This window comes from Bombus fervidus, chromosome 16, assembly GCF_041682495.2.
Source record: "Bombus fervidus isolate BK054 chromosome 16, iyBomFerv1, whole genome shotgun sequence".
NCBI lineage: Eukaryota > Metazoa > Arthropoda > Insecta > Hymenoptera > Apidae > Bombus > Bombus fervidus.
The window spans coordinates 5,329,259-5,350,267 of record NC_091532.1 but is presented as its reverse complement, the minus strand read 5'-3'; the positions used below and the strand labels follow the sequence as shown (position 1 = coordinate 5,350,267).

The 21,009-nt window shown below is 37.9% G+C and overlaps 2 protein-coding genes across 11 annotated transcripts in view; both read left to right on the top strand.

The window, feature by feature from the left end:
- The first annotated feature begins 535 nt into the window (after positions 1-535).
- On the top strand, positions 536-11,610 carry LOC139995418 (tyrosine-protein phosphatase non-receptor type 5). 5 transcript variants are annotated; one of them, XM_072018864.1, is made up of 9 exons: positions 536-870; positions 1,877-2,087; positions 7,461-7,653; positions 7,745-7,943; positions 8,020-8,235; positions 8,313-8,723; positions 8,818-9,113; positions 9,198-9,407; positions 9,513-11,610. In XM_072018864.1, exons 3-9 carry the CDS (start codon positions 7,631-7,633, stop codon positions 9,625-9,627), a joined length of 1,470 nt encoding a protein of 489 aa, XP_071874965.1. In that variant the 5' UTR covers positions 536-870; positions 1,877-2,087; positions 7,461-7,630; the 3' UTR covers positions 9,628-11,610. The 5 variants fall into 5 exon arrangements, with proteins under 5 accessions (XP_071874965.1, XP_071874964.1, XP_071874962.1 ...); XM_072018863.1 differs by lacking the exons at positions 536-870; positions 1,877-2,087 and adding an exon at positions 3,442-5,007; XM_072018861.1 differs by lacking the exons at positions 536-870; positions 1,877-2,087 and adding an exon at positions 6,375-6,548 and having other exon boundaries at positions 7,766-7,943.
- A 1,101-nt stretch (positions 11,611-12,711) lies between these two features.
- The window catches only part of LOC139995848 (myelin regulatory factor), a 68,259-nt gene continuing 59,961 nt past the window's right edge, over positions 12,712-21,009 (top strand). For 4 of the 6 annotated variants that reach the window (XR_011802081.1, XM_072019717.1, XM_072019714.1 and 1 more), the window contains exon 1: positions 12,712-13,376. Coding sequence is in view for 5 of the 6 variants with exons in the window: in XM_072019717.1 (XP_071875818.1) it covers positions 13,328-13,376 (49 nt within the window). In the remaining variant the exon portion in view is untranslated. The remainder of the gene's footprint in view (positions 13,377-21,009) is intronic. The other 2 variants (XM_072019715.1, XM_072019716.1) reach the window with 1 other exon arrangement.

Genomic DNA, 21,009 nt, shown 5'->3' with positions numbered 1-21,009 from the left:
AACGGGGTGGAGGCAATGGAAAAGTATGCAGGTAGTAACCAGGAGGGGTAGTTCGTGAGAGAGGAAGAAGAAAGAGCGACACCATCGGTAGCCGCAGCACCCTGTCGATCGTGGTGGCTGGTTCGTTCGGGGGATGAAGCGGGGTTGGCTGGTGGTTGTGCACTGTAAAAGAGGGGAAGGTGGGTCGCCTCGTATCCGTGTCACGAATGCGCGCGTCTGCACTCCACCTCGCCACCCTCCACGGCCACCGAAAGAGGTGAATGCAGTTGGCCGTCATTTTGCAACCCGTTCAGACGCCATTCAGATGCGTCCGATGCAAGTGGTCGGCGTCGCGCGACTTCCATCTCGTCATAAGATCTGATTGATACGTTGTTCGTCGATCCAAACTCGGACGGCGAACGTTGGTAGACTGCTGCTACATAGTAGACCTTTACGCGTTGATTCAATCTTGACTGACGTCTATCTCTTGTTCAAACGTTCGAAAGGGGACAAAGACTGATAAGACGACACGACACGACAAATCGAGAAAAAGCCGCGAAAGCACCGTTTTATCAAAGATAGATCTCACGCGGAGTACACGCGCGCGGCTGATGGTCAACTACTTGTAACAGCCGCAACACGCCGAGGGGTGAATCGACGCCGACGATCCTCCGCTGTTGATCTCTGAATGGACCGTCGCGGTGGTGTTTGCCGTTTGTTCCGCTTGAAACGTGACAGACGTGGGACAATGAATTTTTCAAGGATCGCGCTCGGTGATAGGGGACACCGAATGGGGAACGCGATGTTGACCAAGAAACTAACCGACCAGTGTTTTATGTGTACTTAAAGGTGAGCGGGCGTTACCCACGGATTTCGATTCGATCCGAGGTGGTGAGTACGTTGATTTCCATTAAATCGTGCAAATTAACTAACTCTACCTTTACGCGATAGGATTTATAGACACATAAATCAATTCTTTGGAAATAAATTCATTGTTTTCTTCGATGAATATTAATTACTCGTTCGTAGCAGATAGTATAAGTAATTACGAGTTTTGAGATCAATTTTGCTAAAAATAATCTCTGTAATTGTGATTTTTCTATGCTTTATCATTTATGGGGTTGCTCGGCGTGGCTTTTCAGCGATCCATTTATTCCTTAAAGATCGGTCGTTACAGATGAACGATAAAACGATCCAAGGAAATATAAACGGATGTTTGATCGTAAATTTTTTCCTATTTGCATAGGATCGTAATCTGCTTGAGGATAATTAGGAAATTAAAATGAAATTATTGAAATTTACATTCGCGTGCGAGGCTAAGCAACGTTTTAATTAGACGATTCAGAAGTACGGTCACGTAGATTTCCTATGAGTCATTCTACCATGAGACAACCTACCGCCGGGAAATCGATTCGGTATAGTCTAATTTACTTTAACGGCGCGGTGGCGGCTCGTATCATCTTTTGTTAAAAATGCAATCACGCGATCACCATTAACTATTAATATTTCAAGAGGAATTCTCTAGCCGAACATTCTGTCACTATTATCTCATACATTTTTTTAATCAATGTCTTATCTGTGTTGAATTCGATTCAGTTACAGAACACGACGATACAAACATTGCTGTTTTTTACCGTAGATTTTATCGTTATTTATTTCGCCTTCTTAAGACGAATAAACCAATTGAAGTAAATCATTTCTTTAGCGGGCAATGAATATATTAATTATGTACTTATGCGATGAAATTTGGAAACGAATGAAACGTGGATTTCACCGGTTTGGCTCCTCAGAGGATTTAGATATTTATGTTAATTAATATTAAATATTCGATTATGTTTTCAAATATTCGTTCTAACATTAGATATTCAATATGTGCGTGATTTTCGTACGATTGCAGGCGTGCAAGGAAGAAAAAAAGAAGGAAGTCAGAGATAACAAACGGAAGTCGCGGAGTTGCACGTCGCACGTGCTTGGCGAATAAGCATCGAGAAAATTGCCGTAGGATTGTCCTCTCTTCTTTTGCTTTCTAACACGATGTGACAGCCGCTTTTCTGGACGAAGGAAGCCCCGACTGACCAAGCAAAACGTCTCAAAAAGGAAATGTCAAGGTACTGCTTAGATTGGTTATGTTTATTGCTCTTAGAAACTGTCCCCATGATTTTCTTTCCCACCCACGCTTTCGAAAATAATCCCCGTAAAACTTTCGCAATTTTCGCAGATTTTCTTTCCACGCTCGTTATATCTCCACCCGTTTCTGTCGTTCTTCTCTCGTTGGATAAAATTTCGAATTTTCAAACAGCTTAATCGCGACCAGATTAGGTATTCCCACCTAATGAGCATTCAAGTATAAAAGTAAAGCTGTAAAATTTATAAAATTAGAAGTTAGAAATTTGCCCTTAATTGGTTGGCAACACGCGATTAATTCAATATTTTCCAGCGATGAATATAAAGATAAAAGTAAAATTATAGAAGTTGTATAACTAGAAACTTAAAATTCCCTTTGTAAAATTTCTAAATAAGATAAAATAAATTGATAAAGAATGTTACATATTTTTAACGCTATAGAGGTAATCGATAGACCGTTCGACGATTTGCAAATGCGCTTTATCAACGGTCGTCACGAGCACCGCGGCCAATGACTCACGATGAATAACCAAGGTTTTGTACTAAATGTTAAACGACTTTTCATCGAGTTCGAGGATGGCAAGGATGATAAAATCCTTTGACTGACAATTTATCGTGCCCCGTCGCCCTACGGTAATTAATAGGGTGATTCCAAGTTTCTTTTTTAACAAAGGGAAACGTCAATGCATCTTGTTACGTAATTTACAATCGTAATTTATATACACGATGTTATTCTCCAGAATATCCTTCCGTGTTGTTCTTGAAAAATTAATTTCAACATTCGCGATAACATTTTTTTAACTGCGCTATACTACAAATAATTCTCCATATGAATATAAAATTGTAATTCACTTTTCGCTTAAGCTCTTATGTTCTATATCGAATGTTCCTCAATTATTCTGTCGAAAAATCGTTTTGGAAATCAATCCCCATTTTCTTTCGTTAAATTTACAAATGTGGCGCATGTCGTGTAAATAATCTTTTACATATATAGTCAGAATTCATCTTTTTCTAAAATTGCAAGAATTTGCGAAATGATAAACAGTCATAAATAGTCGAGAGACATTTAGGCAACGAGGATTTTATTCCGGCGAATCCCTAAATTTTTCTCCCTCGTATGTTTGCATTTCCCTCGGCGAAGTACTGGACAAAAAAGAAAAAAACCCCTTGAGAGACGTCTCGATACTGCCCACGCGTTTCTCGTTCCAATCGACGACACGCAATTTTACGCAAGTGCGTGTCTGGCTGCGTGCGCCCTGCGAAAGCTCGCAAGCTCTCTCCGAAGGGTGAATGGAGCCTCTAATTTAGTCGGTGCTACGACCGCCCTACGATCCGTACGGTTCCACGCTCCCGTACACTCGCAAAACTTCGTCTCTGCCAATAATTTTCCCACTCAGTGCTTCGATCTGTGTTCCATCAATTTTCTTTTCATTCATTGCGGATTTACATCAGTTTCTCTTTATACTTATGACCTCGACTTCACATCGCGATTTCTCAACCTAATTGAAATACACATCGAGATACACATTAAATTCGACGAGTGATTCATAAGCAAACAGCGAACCTTTTTAACAGTTCGCCTATTTATCTTATCGTTGAGTCAGTTGTAAGAATATTATCGAATGTTAGCGGAAAAAGTGTTTATTAGAAGGCGGATCGTTTTGTAATCGAAGTATTCAGTGCTGTCGGGTAAATGTGAGCAAGCAACGTGTATCCGAAATATTTTTTGAAAATTGGAAAGTACAGAATACCTGAATTTTTTTTTTTTAACAATTACCGTCGTACGATCGGTCAGTCGATTAGTGGTAAAATCGTTCGTGTAATTAACATACTCAGTGTTAACGAGTAAACGTAGTCAACCGATAAGCATTTCAGATATATTTTCTTGAAGGTGAAAAATACGGAAAACACGGATGATTTCTGTTAAGAATTACTTTGTACGATCAATCATGCCAAAGGACGTACGGGTATTTACCGATAACAGAATTGGCCTCGCTCGTCCATGACATCGATCTCGAATCAATTAATTTACGAATCCGTCGGATAAAGACGGGGTAGTTTCGAAGATTAGGTTCTGCTACGGTGGTTTATTGATTTTTTTCAGCCTGTACCGGTGTTACAACAATGACAGTTGATAAGTATCGTTGAGTGACAGGGATCGGTAGGCAGCTTCAGACAAACCGCAGTTCGTTGAACATCAGCTTCGCGGAATACAGTACCGATACTGTGTTATATGAGTAATTATTGCAGTATGCTGCTACTCAACATTGACTCAACTTAAAGGGAAGAAGGTTAAAAACTTGAACGTTGAAACATTCGTTAGAAAGAAAAATACATATCGACGAGGAATGATTGAAAGAAAGAAGACAGATATTTCAGAGGATAAGATAGTTTTAGAGAAATAAGACAATCTCAGACGTCGAAATTATAAATTACGATAGTAGAATTTTGTTTGTGGAAATTTGGAAGATAGAAGAATAAATAGAAGCAGAAGAACCAATTCGACAGAACGAATATTGGATGTCGGCCGTATGGCAGGGATGAATGGGCGACATCCGGTTTTCTGATTCACTGAGATATTCTTGAGAAACGCGTAAGACACGCGCGTAGACGTTCGCTCGATTCAATGTTGTCTTAACCGATGAACAATTGATAAAATCGAGCCAATATTAACGGACTATTGCTTTTTAATTTGGAGCAAGATCTACGCTGTTTTGCATCATGTGTCTGTCACGAGATAAAGGAAAATTGCTTCATCGCTTGTTATACGTCAATCGATCGATATTGCTTGTGTGAAGAAAAAATCGTAGAAAAATCACGGTCGTCTAACGGTTTTCAAACGGATGGAAAAGTATAATATCGACGCAAACATGAGGCAGTGTTTCGACAGAGTTTTTATACACGGTAATACGTAACAAGATGATCGAATTTTTCATCTTTTTCTTTTTCTTTTTTTTTTTTTATTCTTCCGTTTCTTCGTGACAAACTTTAATTTCATAGAGTATACGTGTGTGGAATGATTCATCCCCAAGATGCGTCAGCGCATCAGAAAAATATTTCTTTTAATGTTAACCACCGTGACGGGTATCCATGACCCATAAACGCTCTTAGGGAGATACGCGTGTTCTTCTTGCTTTGATTTATTCATAAACTGAATTCCCTTAACGATAGAAGTAATATAAATAGTATAATCCCCTTTGTTCATCGCGACAAACTCTCTGTAGATATAATGTATACTGGCGCTCAAAAGTAATCAGACACTTGTTTATCTTTGTAATTGTGTAACCAAATTACGAAATTAAAAGTGAAAAGGTTTGCAATAATTTTCTTCTTGCCGAGCTATACGTAATAGTATATTACAACGAATAAAGTTCATTTTTAGAAACCAATATGCAATGATAAAATTGCGATGTTCGTAGAACAATCTTGTTTGGTTGAAAAACTGTTTGCCTTTAAGTTGTTTAATTTCTGAGTCGTCGGTCAAAGTATCTGGACATTTATAAATAGTGACAGATATTTGAATCTCAACTTCGAAGCGATTCAAAGTTTTTTGACACTGTGCAAGTTCGAGTCACTTCCAGAGTGATTTAGAATTCTCAAAAGTATCGATAAATCTCCAATCTTTAAAGTTGCAATAAATCTTGAATATGCAAAGTTTCGACAAATCTTGAAACATCTTGGAAATCGTAAAAATCTTGGAAACTTATATAAGATATTGAAAGAAGTCAAATATTTTCAACATAATAGATCGAAATCTTATACATTACATAATATAAGAGATCGTAGAAACTTCAAAAGCTTAAAACTTGTATGTACTCCAATATTTCAGAGTGTGCCGTTACTTATGAATCACGGTGTACTCGCGTAATCGTTGAAAGAGGTCTCCTTCTTAACGCGAAAAAAAAGAACGGTATTACCGGAAGAGAATATGACACCGACCGCGTGAGAGCGCGACGTCGAAATCGAACGAATCGAAACATCGTGTAGTCGTGCAATGGCTGAGACGGAACACAGAAACGCTTCTCGCTCCGGTCTCAATGGGCAAACGTAAAACTTGATTCCGAATGCACTTTACTATCATTAGTTGCACGTGCTTCGCTTTCATTCACCTTGAGTCCCTCCCGCCAAATTCCTGGCGTTGGTAGTAAATCGAGCACGCGATTGGCTGTCATTTGCGTGTGTCTTGCCGCTGATTGGCTGATATATACTCCCGTACATAACCGAGTGCAAGGCCGAAGTAAACCGAAGCCCAGGTCAGGGTACACGAACGATGTCTTCGACAGTTCGAACGAGAAGCTTGCGCAGACGAGACAGACTGCTTTCCGTTAACGATATCAACATGGCTGTTTACATGTCCACGCAACCGCTACTTTCAAATCGCGGCTCGCACGTTATTCTTAATCGTACAGTCTTCGTATTCTACGTGTGTTTATTTCTAACGAGAGGTACCGATCGAATTTTTTTTTATATTTTTGAATATTTACTTTTTTTTTTTTCATTTGTGTGAACATCATATACATACATTGATACGTATACGTTAGTTCTCTCTATACACACGGTCGAGAAAACAGGATGTAGTTTATTCGTGTTCTTCGCTTTCGTATTTGTGTGTAAATGGGAAGTGGGTGTATACACACGGTGTACAGTTGTGTCAGTGACTGGAACGACGTCTATTCATCCACTTGTCACATGCAGTTCTCTCATTGGTGTATACTCCATCTGCTCGCGTTTGTTACCCTTCCCCACTTCAGTTTCCTTGGTGTTCCGTTCATAAAATTGACGCGATGTTTACTTCCTGCGTAACCGCATGGAAATCGGAAGGAATTGCTTCCGAGAATTTCTTTATGAGACTCAAAGAAATTCAAATTATCGTTGAGTGGAACATGTTGTTGTTAAATGACAGATCGTACGAAATCATGGAGAGATGTTTGATATTGCGTTAATAAAAGAGAACGTAAAACGTGTTGCTCTTTTTTTGTTGAGGTTTTGACATAACGCGTGTCCTCTTCCACGTGTCACGTCGCGCAAATACCTTATATTTATATTTTGTATATCTTAATGATATTGGTTGTCTCGAGATAAACGAATGTCAATTACTGTGAGTGTGTTAAAAGTGTCGTTATATTATGACATTAAAGGATATTTCATATCTAATAACATTCTTTGTATAGATAGTGATAGAGATATAGATAAGATTTTTTGTAGAAATTAATTGAACTAATCTTAATATATCGATATTAATCATCGATCTTAACTATCTCCATAGTATGATACAACGTAAACTAGCAATATAATATATTATGATAACGGATTTTTGAAAACAATTTGAATCCAATGAATTAAAACTTTTGTTGCAGGAAGTACGAGTACTCCTCTAACTAACCATTATGTAAATGATGCAAATTATTACGACATCTCTAGCAACGATGACAGATCAGATCCCTTGGAGAAATTTTACTTAATTACTGGACAAAGGTGGCACGCAGATACTGTGCTGCCTATTCCTTTATTGCCATCTACAGAGGGAATGTCTGCTAGGTCTCATCATAGGTACATAATCAAAAAACTTTCTGCCTATTATTAACTATATATTAATAAATATTATTAACTTACATAGCAATAAATTTGATATCAGTTTAAGATATCAATTTTTGATATATAGAATACCACAGTCCATAACAGGACTGGATGATGCTGGAATGGATTTACAATCAGCTCAACTTAGTACCCGTACAGGTCAGGAGGTACGCTCCACTGCAAATTTATCATGGCCAGACTGGCAATTGCCTCTGTACGTAGCATTTTGCGCCATCGGTGGCGCTATTCTCTTTACATTCCTGGTAAGATTTTAATTCTACATCACCCATTGCATAAGGTTGGGCAAGATATTTATGTCTAATTTCATATCTCTTTCAGGTTTTGTTATGGCTGCGGAAACAAATGTCGCGTGAAAAAGATACAGAGGATGGTGACAGGAGAGGTTTGGTAGAGGAAGGTGCTGTAGGTCACCCAGAAAAGCCTATCAAGCCTGCAAAAGGATCGATTGAATGGGTTCATCAACCTGCGGCAAAACCATCCATTCAATCTGTTCAGACTGTCCAATCAGTCACACAAGCTACTGGTTTACCAGAGGTAAGTTCCATTATTTAGAATAATGTAGATAGTCGTCAAGTAATAGCTACAATATTGACGAATTCCTCTATCCTTAGGTAATGTCGGTGGCGATACCAGAACGCAGACCGGAACCAATATGTATAAAAGCTAAAGGATTATTGGAACGACGTGGATCAAGCGCAAGTTTGACTATAGAATTGGCACCTCCTCCGGAAAGTCCACCACACATTGTCACGCCTACCCGCGAATGTACCGCGGAGGAATTTTTATTAAGTGCCGGAAACGTTCTATCAAGAGCTCAACTTAAAAAAGCAATCAGTGATCCAGCATCGTTGCACAAAGAGTTTTGGGAGGTTCCTCTCAACTTGCCTGAGAAATTAGATATTTGTGGATCTGGGGTGAAGAATAGATATTGTTCCGTATTACCAAACCCACAGTCGAGGGTGATTTTACCGGGTTCTGCTGATGATCCTCTTTCTAGTTATATTAACGCCAATTATATTCGGGTACGCACGTTGAAGACAAAATAGAATACACAAAAATTGAAGTTATTTAAATATACAAAATTTCAATTTAAGTTTATCGATTTTAATTTAACAGGGTTATGATGGAGAAGATGTTCGCTATATTGCAACGCAGGGACCATTACCTCACACTGTGGGTGATTTCTGGAGAATGGTCTGGGCAGAAAAAGTACCCGCGATAGTTATGATGACGAAGCTATACGAGGCCGCGAAAACAAAATGCGAAGCATACTTTCCGCTAGACAAAAATAATCGCATACAAAGTGGACCGTTTACCATCATCGTTAACTCTATCGATACGAGAGAAGGCTACATAATCAGAGATTTAGAACTTCGATACGAAGGAGACAGAAGACACGTGCAGCATTATTGGTAATTAGATTAAATTTGCTATGTTTTGGTTATTTCGAGTGGTTCTATTAAAGCTCTTAATGTAATACTAACAAACAATTATAGGTATGATTCATGGCCAGACCATGCCGTTCCTCAAGCTGCGGATACCCTTGTTAGTTTAGCTGCAGAAATAAATTCTTTACCAGGTCCGGTTATTGTTCATTGCAGTGCAGGAATTGGACGAACTGGTTGTTTCATAGCTTTAGCCACGGGAATGATACAGCTATTAAGAGATGGAAATGTTGACGTGTTGGGTATTTTATGTCAAATGAGGTACAAGATATTTTCTTTTAATTAAACTGAAATTCGGCAATTTAATTGCGAGTTAAATTATATGTTGTTAGATTTGAATATTTAAAAATTACATCTTTTTTTTAGATATGACAGAGGCGGTATGGTTCAGACGGCAGAACAGTACGAATTTGTTCATCGTGCACTTTGTCTGTACGAACAAACGCTTGATGGTGGTAAAGCGTCGAGTTCAGGGGATTGAAACCATAAACAAGGCGATTGTGGGAATTGATAACAGTTCACTAGAAGAAAAAATTCATTTGGGAATTACTATGAAAAGATTTATGAAACGACTATGAGATATTGTCTGCAACATATTACTTCGTCCAGGTGTGAATATCTATACCACGGAGGAAATTCTATGGAAAGAATCTCAACTTTAGACCAGCGGATGTCTTATCTGACTTTCAGCTATTCAAGATGAGTTTAGTCTCACTAAATAAGCTGCCATTTCTATACTGCCATGACGAATCGTTGACAATTAATATCAGTCACAAAGCTCAAGACAAAGATAAACGGTTTATTGACTCATGTTCTAAAGAGTACGATGTTCTTAAACGGAATTAAAACTGTTTGACTAATGAAAAAAAAAAATTTCAATTTAACTCACGAGATCAGGGTTTATCTGAGTATCGATTCAGATTTTTATGCATTCTCTATGTGTTACAAATTAGATTTGTCAGTTACAAATACTTGCATCTATAATATTCTCAGAATCCTATACTTTCTACAAGCAGTTCTTTGTTAGCTTTCCAATGCAGCAAACTGTTACAAAATTGATGTTGCTGTCTAATACTACAGTTAAAGAAATGAATGCTAAAAGCTGTTAATGATTATTTCAAAATGAAACCATATATACAGAAAAGCAAATTATTATAAAATTGGGACCCACGTCGATTAAAATATTTTTATCCTATTTGTAGTTCCTAGTTAATTTAACGGTAAAACTTACACGCTGATTTCCATGACTTTTAATTAATTTATCAATAAAGACTGAATGCAGGTAGTACAATATGTTTATTATATAAGTTATAAATCTAACTAGAGATAATATGTTTCTCTGATCCAAAAGAAAATCCATGATGTTATAAGATCGTAAGAAACGTAGTTTTACTTGAAAAAAGGAAGGAGAAAAAGAGATAGCAAATTGTAGGATGGATTTGTTGATCCGAACCTCGAAAAGCAAACTATCGATTCCTCATATAGTAAAACAAGGTTATAGTTGTTGTATAACATTGTCCCTAAGTATTATGTACAAAACTATAATTATTTATTCTGTTTACTGCTTGAAGTATAAATTAATATTTAATGAAATTCCAATACAATGTTATGAATTAGTGACTAAAGGAGCCATTGCTTTTTTTTTTCTTGATAATAATCGGTTTGCTCGGTTGAATATTGTATTAGTCTATAGGTGACAATAAGTGTGGTTACGAGCTTCTAGGGAAATTTTGAAAAGAACTTATTAACAAGAATGGCAATAGTTTGAACAGAAATGTCTCTCTGCATAGAAATATTGCATATAACTCGATTTCGACGTTGTATCAAAGTTAATATTCATTACTATCGCATACCGTTACGAGATATATTGCAGACTCTGTAAGATCTATGATTATCGATCGTTGTAATGGAATCTTTGATTCGTTCTTTTTTATTATTAATTCTCACCGTAAAAATTTCAATTTTCAACTACTATATTCCACTAAGTTGTGCGGTTCGATTTCAGACTGTTACAATTGTATGCAATTTTGACAATTGTCTGTATGGCTATGCCGTAGCGAGTTCAAATGTTGTTTTAAGATATTCAGTCTGTTGATCGAATATGTTGTAATATCAACTATTCGAATTGTCGATATAATGCCTCAGAATTCTTCTTTTTTGTAAGTGAACAAGTGTGAACGTGTATTTTTGAGCGAAAGATTGTGATATGTATACATATATACTAATATATATACATATATATACTTGTACATATGTTGTACAGAGAGCAAAATATATTTAAGAGACTATGTATTTGTGTAAGCAAATTGAGAGTAAATTATTTATGAGTATACATATAAAGCCTTGGGCAAACTTTAATGTAAACGTATTAATAACGTAACGATAACAATAACAATAATTTAGAAACCCTTTGGTGTTCAACTGTACTTATGTGACGTAATAAATGTTTATAGTACCCATGCAATGTTTACGTGTAATTTTTTGGTAAAGTGGAGTACTATCGCGGCCATGTATGTTGAATTTTGTTTGCGACAAATTATTATTTGTAATTATCATGATTTTATAATAGAATTTTATTAAGTTATTTTCTATGTTATTCAAATTCCCATATTTTATCAAATTATTTGTATATTTATTTCCAAAAATAAAGTCCGTTAAATTCAATTTGTGGATTCAACTCGTACTCCGCCATTTTGATTAATACATTAAAATATAAATTTCCGTAGAAAATGTTATAAAACGTTTGCATTATATGTACCATGAAATTAATTCAATCTATAGTGTATATATTACGAAAAATGATACCAACGTTCCTCACATATCATCTGTTTAATATTCTATAGATTATAAGAAATGTAATGTATGTATATATTATATATACAACATATGTGTTACGATCGTTCTACATAACTGTTAATTTGAGAAATAACATTGATCATTATTTATTAAGAATAAAATTCTATTTTTATAGCCAATCAGAATTTATTCTGTATTCTAGAAATCCCATTATACGTACTCACATATACTATCATTAACAAGTGACAAAAATAAATAATCACGAGAACTACATTGCATTCTTTTCAAACTTACAAATGAAAAATATATTAATAACTTACATATCTCCAAACACGTACAACTGATGACAAGGAATCCCTTCAATCTGCAGGAAATGTACTCGCAATTTTCAAAACAACCACTCCGATGTCAAATTCACTGATTTCGTCTTGCCGCGCGAAACGCCGTCAAGTTCGGTGCCGCCATCTTGAGTCGTACAATTCGCTTCATCGATATTCAGCTTCATTTACGTCTGTTTACGCCTTAAAATCACCATATAAATTATTACAACGTTTCAACGAATACACCACACAATGACACCTTAAGTAACATCGACCACTCCACAACGAAAACTCGAATCAACAACCATTAACTACAAAATCAAAGGACATTTTCACGAGCGAGCGACGATGCGCGGTTCTTTCAAACCTTGCAGTTCGAAGACTGACGCGTATCACGTGACCAGCTCGTTCTCGGCGCGACATGCACGGGGCGCGTTTGCATGTATTACGTATTGTGTGCGTGTGGTATCGGCCACGGAACTGAAGTTTAGTCCGCGCCTCGGGATTCGACACGGCTCCTGGGTGTACGAGTCAGCAGTAGAACAACGTACGGAGAAATCGTTTCGTTGAATTCAAAAGAATCAAAAGAAAAAAAGAAAAGGAAGAGCAAAAAGACGATATACAAAAGTTGGTTCAAATAGTGACTTCTTTCGGATACTGTATTGGAGTAATCTTTTTTTCCTTTGCGATGCTTTCATTGTCGTTCACCGTGTCGATTCTCGACGTCGATCGCTCGTAGATCGTGTCGCTGCGTTCGAAGGTGCGAGGAAACACGGAGTGACCACACGGAAGGAGTGAACTTATCTTATTTGGTGAAATTTCGAGGGAAACATACGATTAAAAAGAGATAGACAGTGCAACCGCGAGACTGATAATAACAGATAGAAAGGCGACAGAGAAGGAGGCAGAAAGAGAAAGAGAGATAGAGAGAAAAACGGAAGAGAGTTACATTAAACGTTGCGTACTATGTGGGACGTCGCGTCGAGTGACATTCTAGCCTGGAGACAAAATGGGGCCCGTTGATCGGGCCCGGAAGATCTCAGGGGTCCGATTATCAACGGAGGTATGGATGTCATCGGGGACGGGGACGAGCAAACCCTCCAGGCGATTCTCGGTGAGTACCATCAGAGTTTCGTTTTGTTACCGCTTGTGTTTCGAGTGTATGATATATGTATAAATTGCAAGCGTTCACCAGTCAGCTCGGTGGAACGTTTCGCGACGATTGACAAGCATGACAGCCACGGGAATGTCGTGGATCCCTAACGTTCGCCATATACCTTGCATTTACCGTGTGCGCCATACAAATGCGTTCTTCGGTTGCTTCGAGTTCCCCGTGCATTGACCTTAAACGCACCGGACACGGTTCATCGTGCGTTTTCGTCTTCCAGCCTCCTTGCTCTCAAACAGATGACCAGATAAACAGCGTTATCCTGCTCCAGTTTGACCTTACCCGGTCTGCGTTTTTTCTCTTCCTTTTCCGCTCGAATATTCTAGAGTTTAATAAGCCTGTTCCTTAGTGATACAGAGTATGAAAATGATCAGAGAAGTTTCTCCTTTTTGCGAATTATTATTTGTTGGATTTTATGTAGATACTTTTGATCGAAGTATGGCCGATCAACGAATCAAGTAGTAAATATGGAGGAGTTTGTTTTTAATGGAGATGCTTCAAACAGTTGCAGGGCTAACCTTTCGTGACATTTAGGTAAACGAATATAGCGGAACATAATAGTATCTTTATCTTTTTTATTAAGTTATTTAAAAATAGAAGTATATTTTACTAAATTATCATAATTATTATAACTACTATGTACTAAAACTATCAAAACCAGAAATATCTTATACATGTAGTGTAAGTGAATAAAACTATGTAAGAACACAGATATTTCTAAAGATAGCGTCGATATAGATCCAATTTAGATGTACGCTAGCGTGGTAGGTGTGTCGGTACACTGGAGTTGTTGAATAATTCAAATATTGTTGTCGCGTAGTATCATTCATAGATTCTTCCTGAATCGCTTGAATCCGAAGAATTCTGTTTGCAAAATGCTTAGCTCGCTCTGATTGATCTTCAAAGGAGAGTCGTGTGCCTACGTGGATACATTTACCCTACTTTTGCCTTGACTGTGCACCTCCCCTCCATGCTCGCGGAAAAACCGCCTTCACATACCTGTTACACGTTTAGTTCAATGCATCGTGCTGCATCATTTCTTGCCATTATTCCACTGTAACTATGCAACAACCGCTATTATACTCTTCTCCTCGGAACCAAAACTCGTATGAGTCATCGTGTCTCTTAATTTCGTAAGAAGTCACGTTAAGTCATCCGTATCAAGCCTCGGCTGAAATTAATTCATTAAGGATCAATGATGCGTTAATGCAACATTTCATTCCTAATTTCCGTTTCTAGCCAATGTATATTATTTAATTTAGTTTTCTGATATTGTGATTACGAAATTACTATTTCTTCTTTTAATAATCGTCACTAAGTTGTGCGTGTTTATGCAGAATTTAGATGTTTATGACGATAGTTGAGAAAATGAATCTAATACAGGAATTTGTTTCATCCTCTACTTGATTTCGATATTTTATACATTCCTGTACATCATATACCTGTACATTCTTTGCATTTTTTACGTCTTTATAAATGCATAAAGATCTCTACTACGTTGCAAGTTGTATCTTTTAAAATTATGTTTTTTCTGTAAAATATCCATCATTATAAAACGTTTCTTTTACAATGATAAAATGGCGCAATCAGAACAAAAATATTTCGTGGATATGAGAAATTTAAGTAAACATTGAGTCATCGGCAAAATACGTAATAATTGTCCGCTATATAGCATCACCGGAACAGCATCTGCATAAAAATTCTTTCGGCTTATTCGTCGTTTTTCCGCGTGTTTACCACTTTTTTCTAATAATCGCACTGGATGTTGGACTCCCGGGTGCATTCACCTGCAACGAGTGCACCGTAGCACTCTTTATTTGGGTCGGAGGTTGCAATGTAATGCTTCTCTCCGTTCAACTTGATCTTTCCACGAGTATGCTCTCGCCAGCAGTGTACAAACGGAGAACTTGTTTTTCGACTACATTGAATCATTCGTTCCTGGATTAAAATGATTAAATGTGTCGAACGCGATTAAGATGAGAAAATAGACAATTAGATCAAGTCGAACATTAACATATCGTCGACAGAGTTATGAAATAAATTTTCACCCCAGTTCCCATACGTACGGTTTTAGAAAATATGTCGATGCTCATAAGATGAAAAACATCTATTTGCATTTCTTGACCTTGACATTTAAAAAATTATAGACGGTAGACTCACGTTTTCCATTAACGTAACGTGTCAAGATTCTTTAGCATCAAAGTATCAAACACTTTAATATAAGTATGCTTTGTCTTATCGTTTCTCACAGCGTAGCTTTTCAGTCAAAACGTGATATTTTTAAAAATTCTTAGATACGCCATCAATCGAAAGCCTGCAATCGTTACGCGTTCCTTCGAGTTCGAATGTTAAACAGAATTTCGAAGAGAGTCTATAAGAAACTCTTTCAATGCAAATTCTTCGAAAGACAATTACTATTGACATATACTTAGCGTTAATTTCGAATAGCGCGCGTATTGTTGCACAGGATGGCAACGTATATTTTTACTGAATTAGAGAGCTCGGTCGATCTCGTTTAGAATACCTGTCATTGAAGCAATTTGAATTTACGCAACGGCTACTAAATTTTAATTCGTGTCACTTTAACTCGTTAAGGACCAGGCAGTGAAGTAATAGGTAGACAAATAACTTGGATTATGTAAAGAAGGTAATTGGCACAAATCTGAATGCTATCACTACGAACAGCTAACAAAATATCTCTATCAGTTCCTAGAAATGACGAACAAAAAGCAACGAAAATGATGAACGGAAATGAAATACGATCTCCACGAAGCCAAATAATTGCTGTGGATTCAAGGTCCTTGCCAAGATTTTCCGACCAGATCGTTTTGTATTCTAACGATTTCACGTTTAGTTAACTACATACATCTAATAACGTTGTATACAATGACTGCAAAATGTATTGGCCCATACACTCGGTTTCAGTTGAAGTTACTTTTTATCAGATTCTACATTTCATTTTCATAATATCTTATGAAAGTATTACTTAAATGATACGAAATTTATTATAATATATACGCATGCTCGTGAAAGTATCACGATATAGTGGTCGTGTCTCATTACAGTGCTAATGAAATTTCAAAATATTTTTATAATACATACAGTACGGGCATAGAAATTTTCTATGGTAACCGTTCAAATAGGTTCATGAGCCGGTGTACTTGAATTTAGTTAACGATAGAATAGATACAATGGCGTGTTTATACGTGATTTTCGTAGCCACTGTACAATCTATCAAAGGGTTTTGATATATTTTGGAAAACACAAAGTACAACGGAAAGAGAAAGAGAAGCACGTCGATGCGCGACCGTCGAGATTCGCTGGATGGATCGAACTCTCTCGGATATTACCGCAATTCGTCGGTCTTTACCAACAATTCCAGTATTCTCTGTGCTCGCAGTGGCTGGCAGACAGTGAAAGTTGCAGCGGTGAACGTGCTTTTCCGTTTATTTGAAATTAACAGCTCGATACTTGGCCGTAACCCGTGTCAATAAACAACGCGTACCGTGTACACCATCGACAACATTTCATTTCATTTTTATTTTCGTTATCAGCTATTATTCACAGTCGCACGATTGTCGTCAAAGTAATTGTTCGTTGCCAGGAAGGTTCGTCGCCGGCTCTTTCTAGATTCTTTCTGATTTTAATATCTCTGATATTATCCTCATTCGCGTATCTAAAGATGTTTACGTATCCTCTAGAAAACGATAATTAACGTTAAAAGTTAGCGTGCCGTAGTAATTAAAAAAACACGCCGATTTCATAGCGAACCATCGATCTTTCTCACGTCGTAACGATAGCCGTGAAAGCCGTCGAAGATCGGCGAGAAAGACGTGCAGAACATCTAACGAAGTTAGTATAGTTGTGTTAAATATAGCCGCGCGAACTTTCCTCGTTGCTAATTAATTCTCTCCGCGGTATATTATTATGTAAGCTCGATCTCTGCATTCGATCGTCAGTTCGAATACAGTGCAGCTCCATGTGTCCGAACCCGGCGAATAAACAATTCGTATACACGTACGTAAGTTTCTATCAGTTCATTGATTATTTCTGCTACCTGTGATTTCTCTTTTAAATAGTAGCAATTCACGATCGGATAAATAGATCTTATTTAATCTGGATAGAACTTTGATCGAATACCGATTTAAATCTCGATCAAATAAATGGACTTCAGACCCGAGTGAAGTTTCACTACAGCCAACAGTAGTAATTTCGATTAATCTTTGAGCCGAGACGATTTAATCCACCTGCTATCTATGAGCGAGAGAAAGATGAAAATAAGAAGAAAACACGTCGGAAACATTTTTTTATTTTTTACAGTACTCTTTCTTAAATATATATTTTATTAAAATACTGAGAACAAGTGTCTGCGTTTCCCATCGAAAAGAGAGATATCACGATCCATGTTGATTACATATCTTTCACTTATCCTCTCATTGATATTCCTATAATTACACTATTTTCCCAACACCCTGTATATCGGAAATTAAAGTCACACCGTTTGAACGATGCGTCGCGTGATATCTCGTATGTACAATATATATATATAGGAAAGGGTTACTCGTCTGTGCATAAAATCAAAAGCGGTTTTCCTGATTTGTACGCTGCTTATCGCTGGTCCGTGCAGAACGGCGCAACGACGCAAAATGAGCGTTAATGGCAACGTGCTTGTGCACGTGTGCACGCCTGTCTACGCTATGTAACTGCGTACGTGGATGGATGCGTCTATGCAGCAGTTACTGTGCACAGTTCCATATACGTACGTATATCAAGCGTCATTGAATAGAAAGATACGATTAGCGTGACGCGATCCTATTCTTGCTGCAAAGTTTCAAAACAATCGATTTTTCGAGTTCCGCCTGGACTTATGAAACGTTCTCTCTCTCTCTCTTTTTTTCCTTTTTTTTGCTGCGCTGAATAGATAATAGGAAATGTTTCTTCTCGTATGTAAGCGAGTTGTTTGGGAAGTGGGTAAAGTCTGTTTCGCGTCAGTTAAATTATGTAGCTTGATTCTGAGTTTGTATTCATCACTGTATAAGATGGCTAGATATCGCAATAATTATATAAAATAAAAAGCAAGGATATAAAGTAGTAGATATGTTTTTTAAAGTTTATCTCTGTAATTATGTTTGTTCGTGGCATCTGTTTCACTAGATAAATCGATGGAAGTTGATCAGATTTTCCTTCGCTCTTTCTTTCTTTTTCTGTAGTGCATAAAATGATTGATTAATCACGGTCGATTTGGCAAGAAATCTGACCAACTTCCAACTCGTCGGATCTTTCTTTTTCTCTTTTCTTTCTTTTTCTATTTCTTTCTTGCTATGAAAAAAGGAAAGAAAGGAAACAAGGTTATCTAGAGACCCGAGGTGTACGGTGTATAGAGAAGGTTTTACCGAGAGTCATAACTGTAAACTGGTCGCTAAACGCGAGAATAAATACCAGTCTCTTCCGATTTTGTATAACGCGCCAAAGCTGTTTGCTTCGTTCTAAACTCTAAACTATCTCCACACGAAAATCCTTGAATACATCTGAAGAAGAAGAAGAAGAGTAGGAAATGAACACAGAGATCTTTTCCTCGCTAAACTAAAATAAAAATCAGAGAAGCAACAGATACGAAGCTTCTGTATCTTTCTGATCTAATTTTTCTGCAACTTTTTCTGCAACGTAGAGCTACGAAATGCAGCAGCAGCGATAGTAATCAAAGCTACTTATCGATTAGAGGAATATCCTCCTCTGCTTCCGTTCTTCCGCGGATGATCGCATCTGTCGTTCTAGTTTCACCTTCGTCGAATTTGTCTATAAATAGGGACGAATGGTAGGTAAGCTGTACCGGTAGCACTAGTTTATTATACTCCATATAGTAATGGCGGCCATAAATTGCAACAAATGGTGTCGTCACGAGAGGCAATTTACTACTTGCCACTCGCGCCCTTGCGCCTCTACGAACGCAACTTTCCTCGATGCTCTTCCTGAAATCAATATCGGACCAGTGCAAACGGGATCTTTTCGAGTCCTTTCAACGAAACTGTATGATTCACGAAACTCAACGAAAAAGACGTACTCGAGAAATTTAAGAAATGCCGGTTTTTAAATACCGTGGAATGCATACACACTGATTTCGTTTCAAGTTCATTGCGTATTTACCTGATTATGATTACCTGATATGATTTTAATATGTAGAGTAGGAGATTTTATTATCATAAATTAAAGAAGCGTTATGCAATTTACTATTGGATAATATTTCTCATTCTATCTAATTACCACTAGTACTTATTCGACAATTCGTGTTTCGATAGAATCTGTTGTATGTCACTTTGACACGCAGTAGCCACGCATTATCAGCAAACAAAGAATATTTGAGAAATGTTAATGTTTCGGTCGATGATAGAAGCGAATCTAAGCATACTCCGGGATCAAATGTTTGCTTTGATACCATTGCTCTCCGACCGATTAACAACAACGAATCGCATTAACCTCTCAAAATCTCTCATCTGTATATCTTAGCAATCACCACAAACGCATCACCAGAAGATTTCATTTATTACCAGCATCCTTCTCCAGCCTATCGACGAGCCGCAACTGTTCCGAATCTGGTGTTTATACTTGAAATTTCCGTAGCGTGCAAATCGATGAAAACCAGCTCTCCGAAATAACATTAATCACCTAGTATTTCTTTTATCTCCGACATGTTGTTCCCTCTACATTCCCTCGCCATATCTATCACCGTTTTACCATACACATGCTGGTTCGGCTCGCGATTTCATGCCGATCCACCGTTACACCGTTCATTTTATTTTGCTTGCCTCCTCTACCAGCCGTGTTGAAATCGTATCGATTCACCGGGTGAACGTTTATTTTCGACAACGGACGCACGCCAGCGACAATAAAACCGTTCGATCGTGGCCGCTTATCGGCGATCGGCGGACCTGAAGGATGAGTTATAGGACCGGCTGGCGCGACATGGCCGTTGAGGAAAGCACCGCGCAAGCTGGAGGTCGTCCTGAACCACCCACAACATCACATTGGTCGGCGAAAAGCTGTGTGGTTCCGCCTTTCGTCTAAAAGCTCGGGCATGCGCCGAGTTTCCGTGCCATTCGCTGCACCAGGCCACACGGTGCCTATCGTCTCTTTATTGTTATTATCGTCATCGTCGCTGTCCCTTTCCTCTTCTCTTTTTCCATTCGTTTCGAACTACTTTCCCTACTGCCATGCGACCAGCCATGAACAACCGCGAACGATATAAATAACGATGAGACACGAACGAGTATTTTGTTAGCGTCCTCGTCGTTACGGAAGATCGTTGGTATCTTTGTTTTGTTGGCAGAGCGGCCTGATATAATCGTCGATTTTAATCGTACGAATAATTCAATCATTGATGAGTAGTAAAGTAGCAAGTAAGGAATTAATCAATAGAGTAGTCGATTAACAATCGAGTATTCTAAGTTCGGTAATCGAGTGTCAGTCTGTTGCTTATTTAAATGGCAGCGCATCAGGGTCGCGCGTAGAAGCGAAAACTATTTGCAAAGATTGGTTCTGAGACCGAGCTTTTTCTCTAAATTAATCGTTACGTAGGCGATCA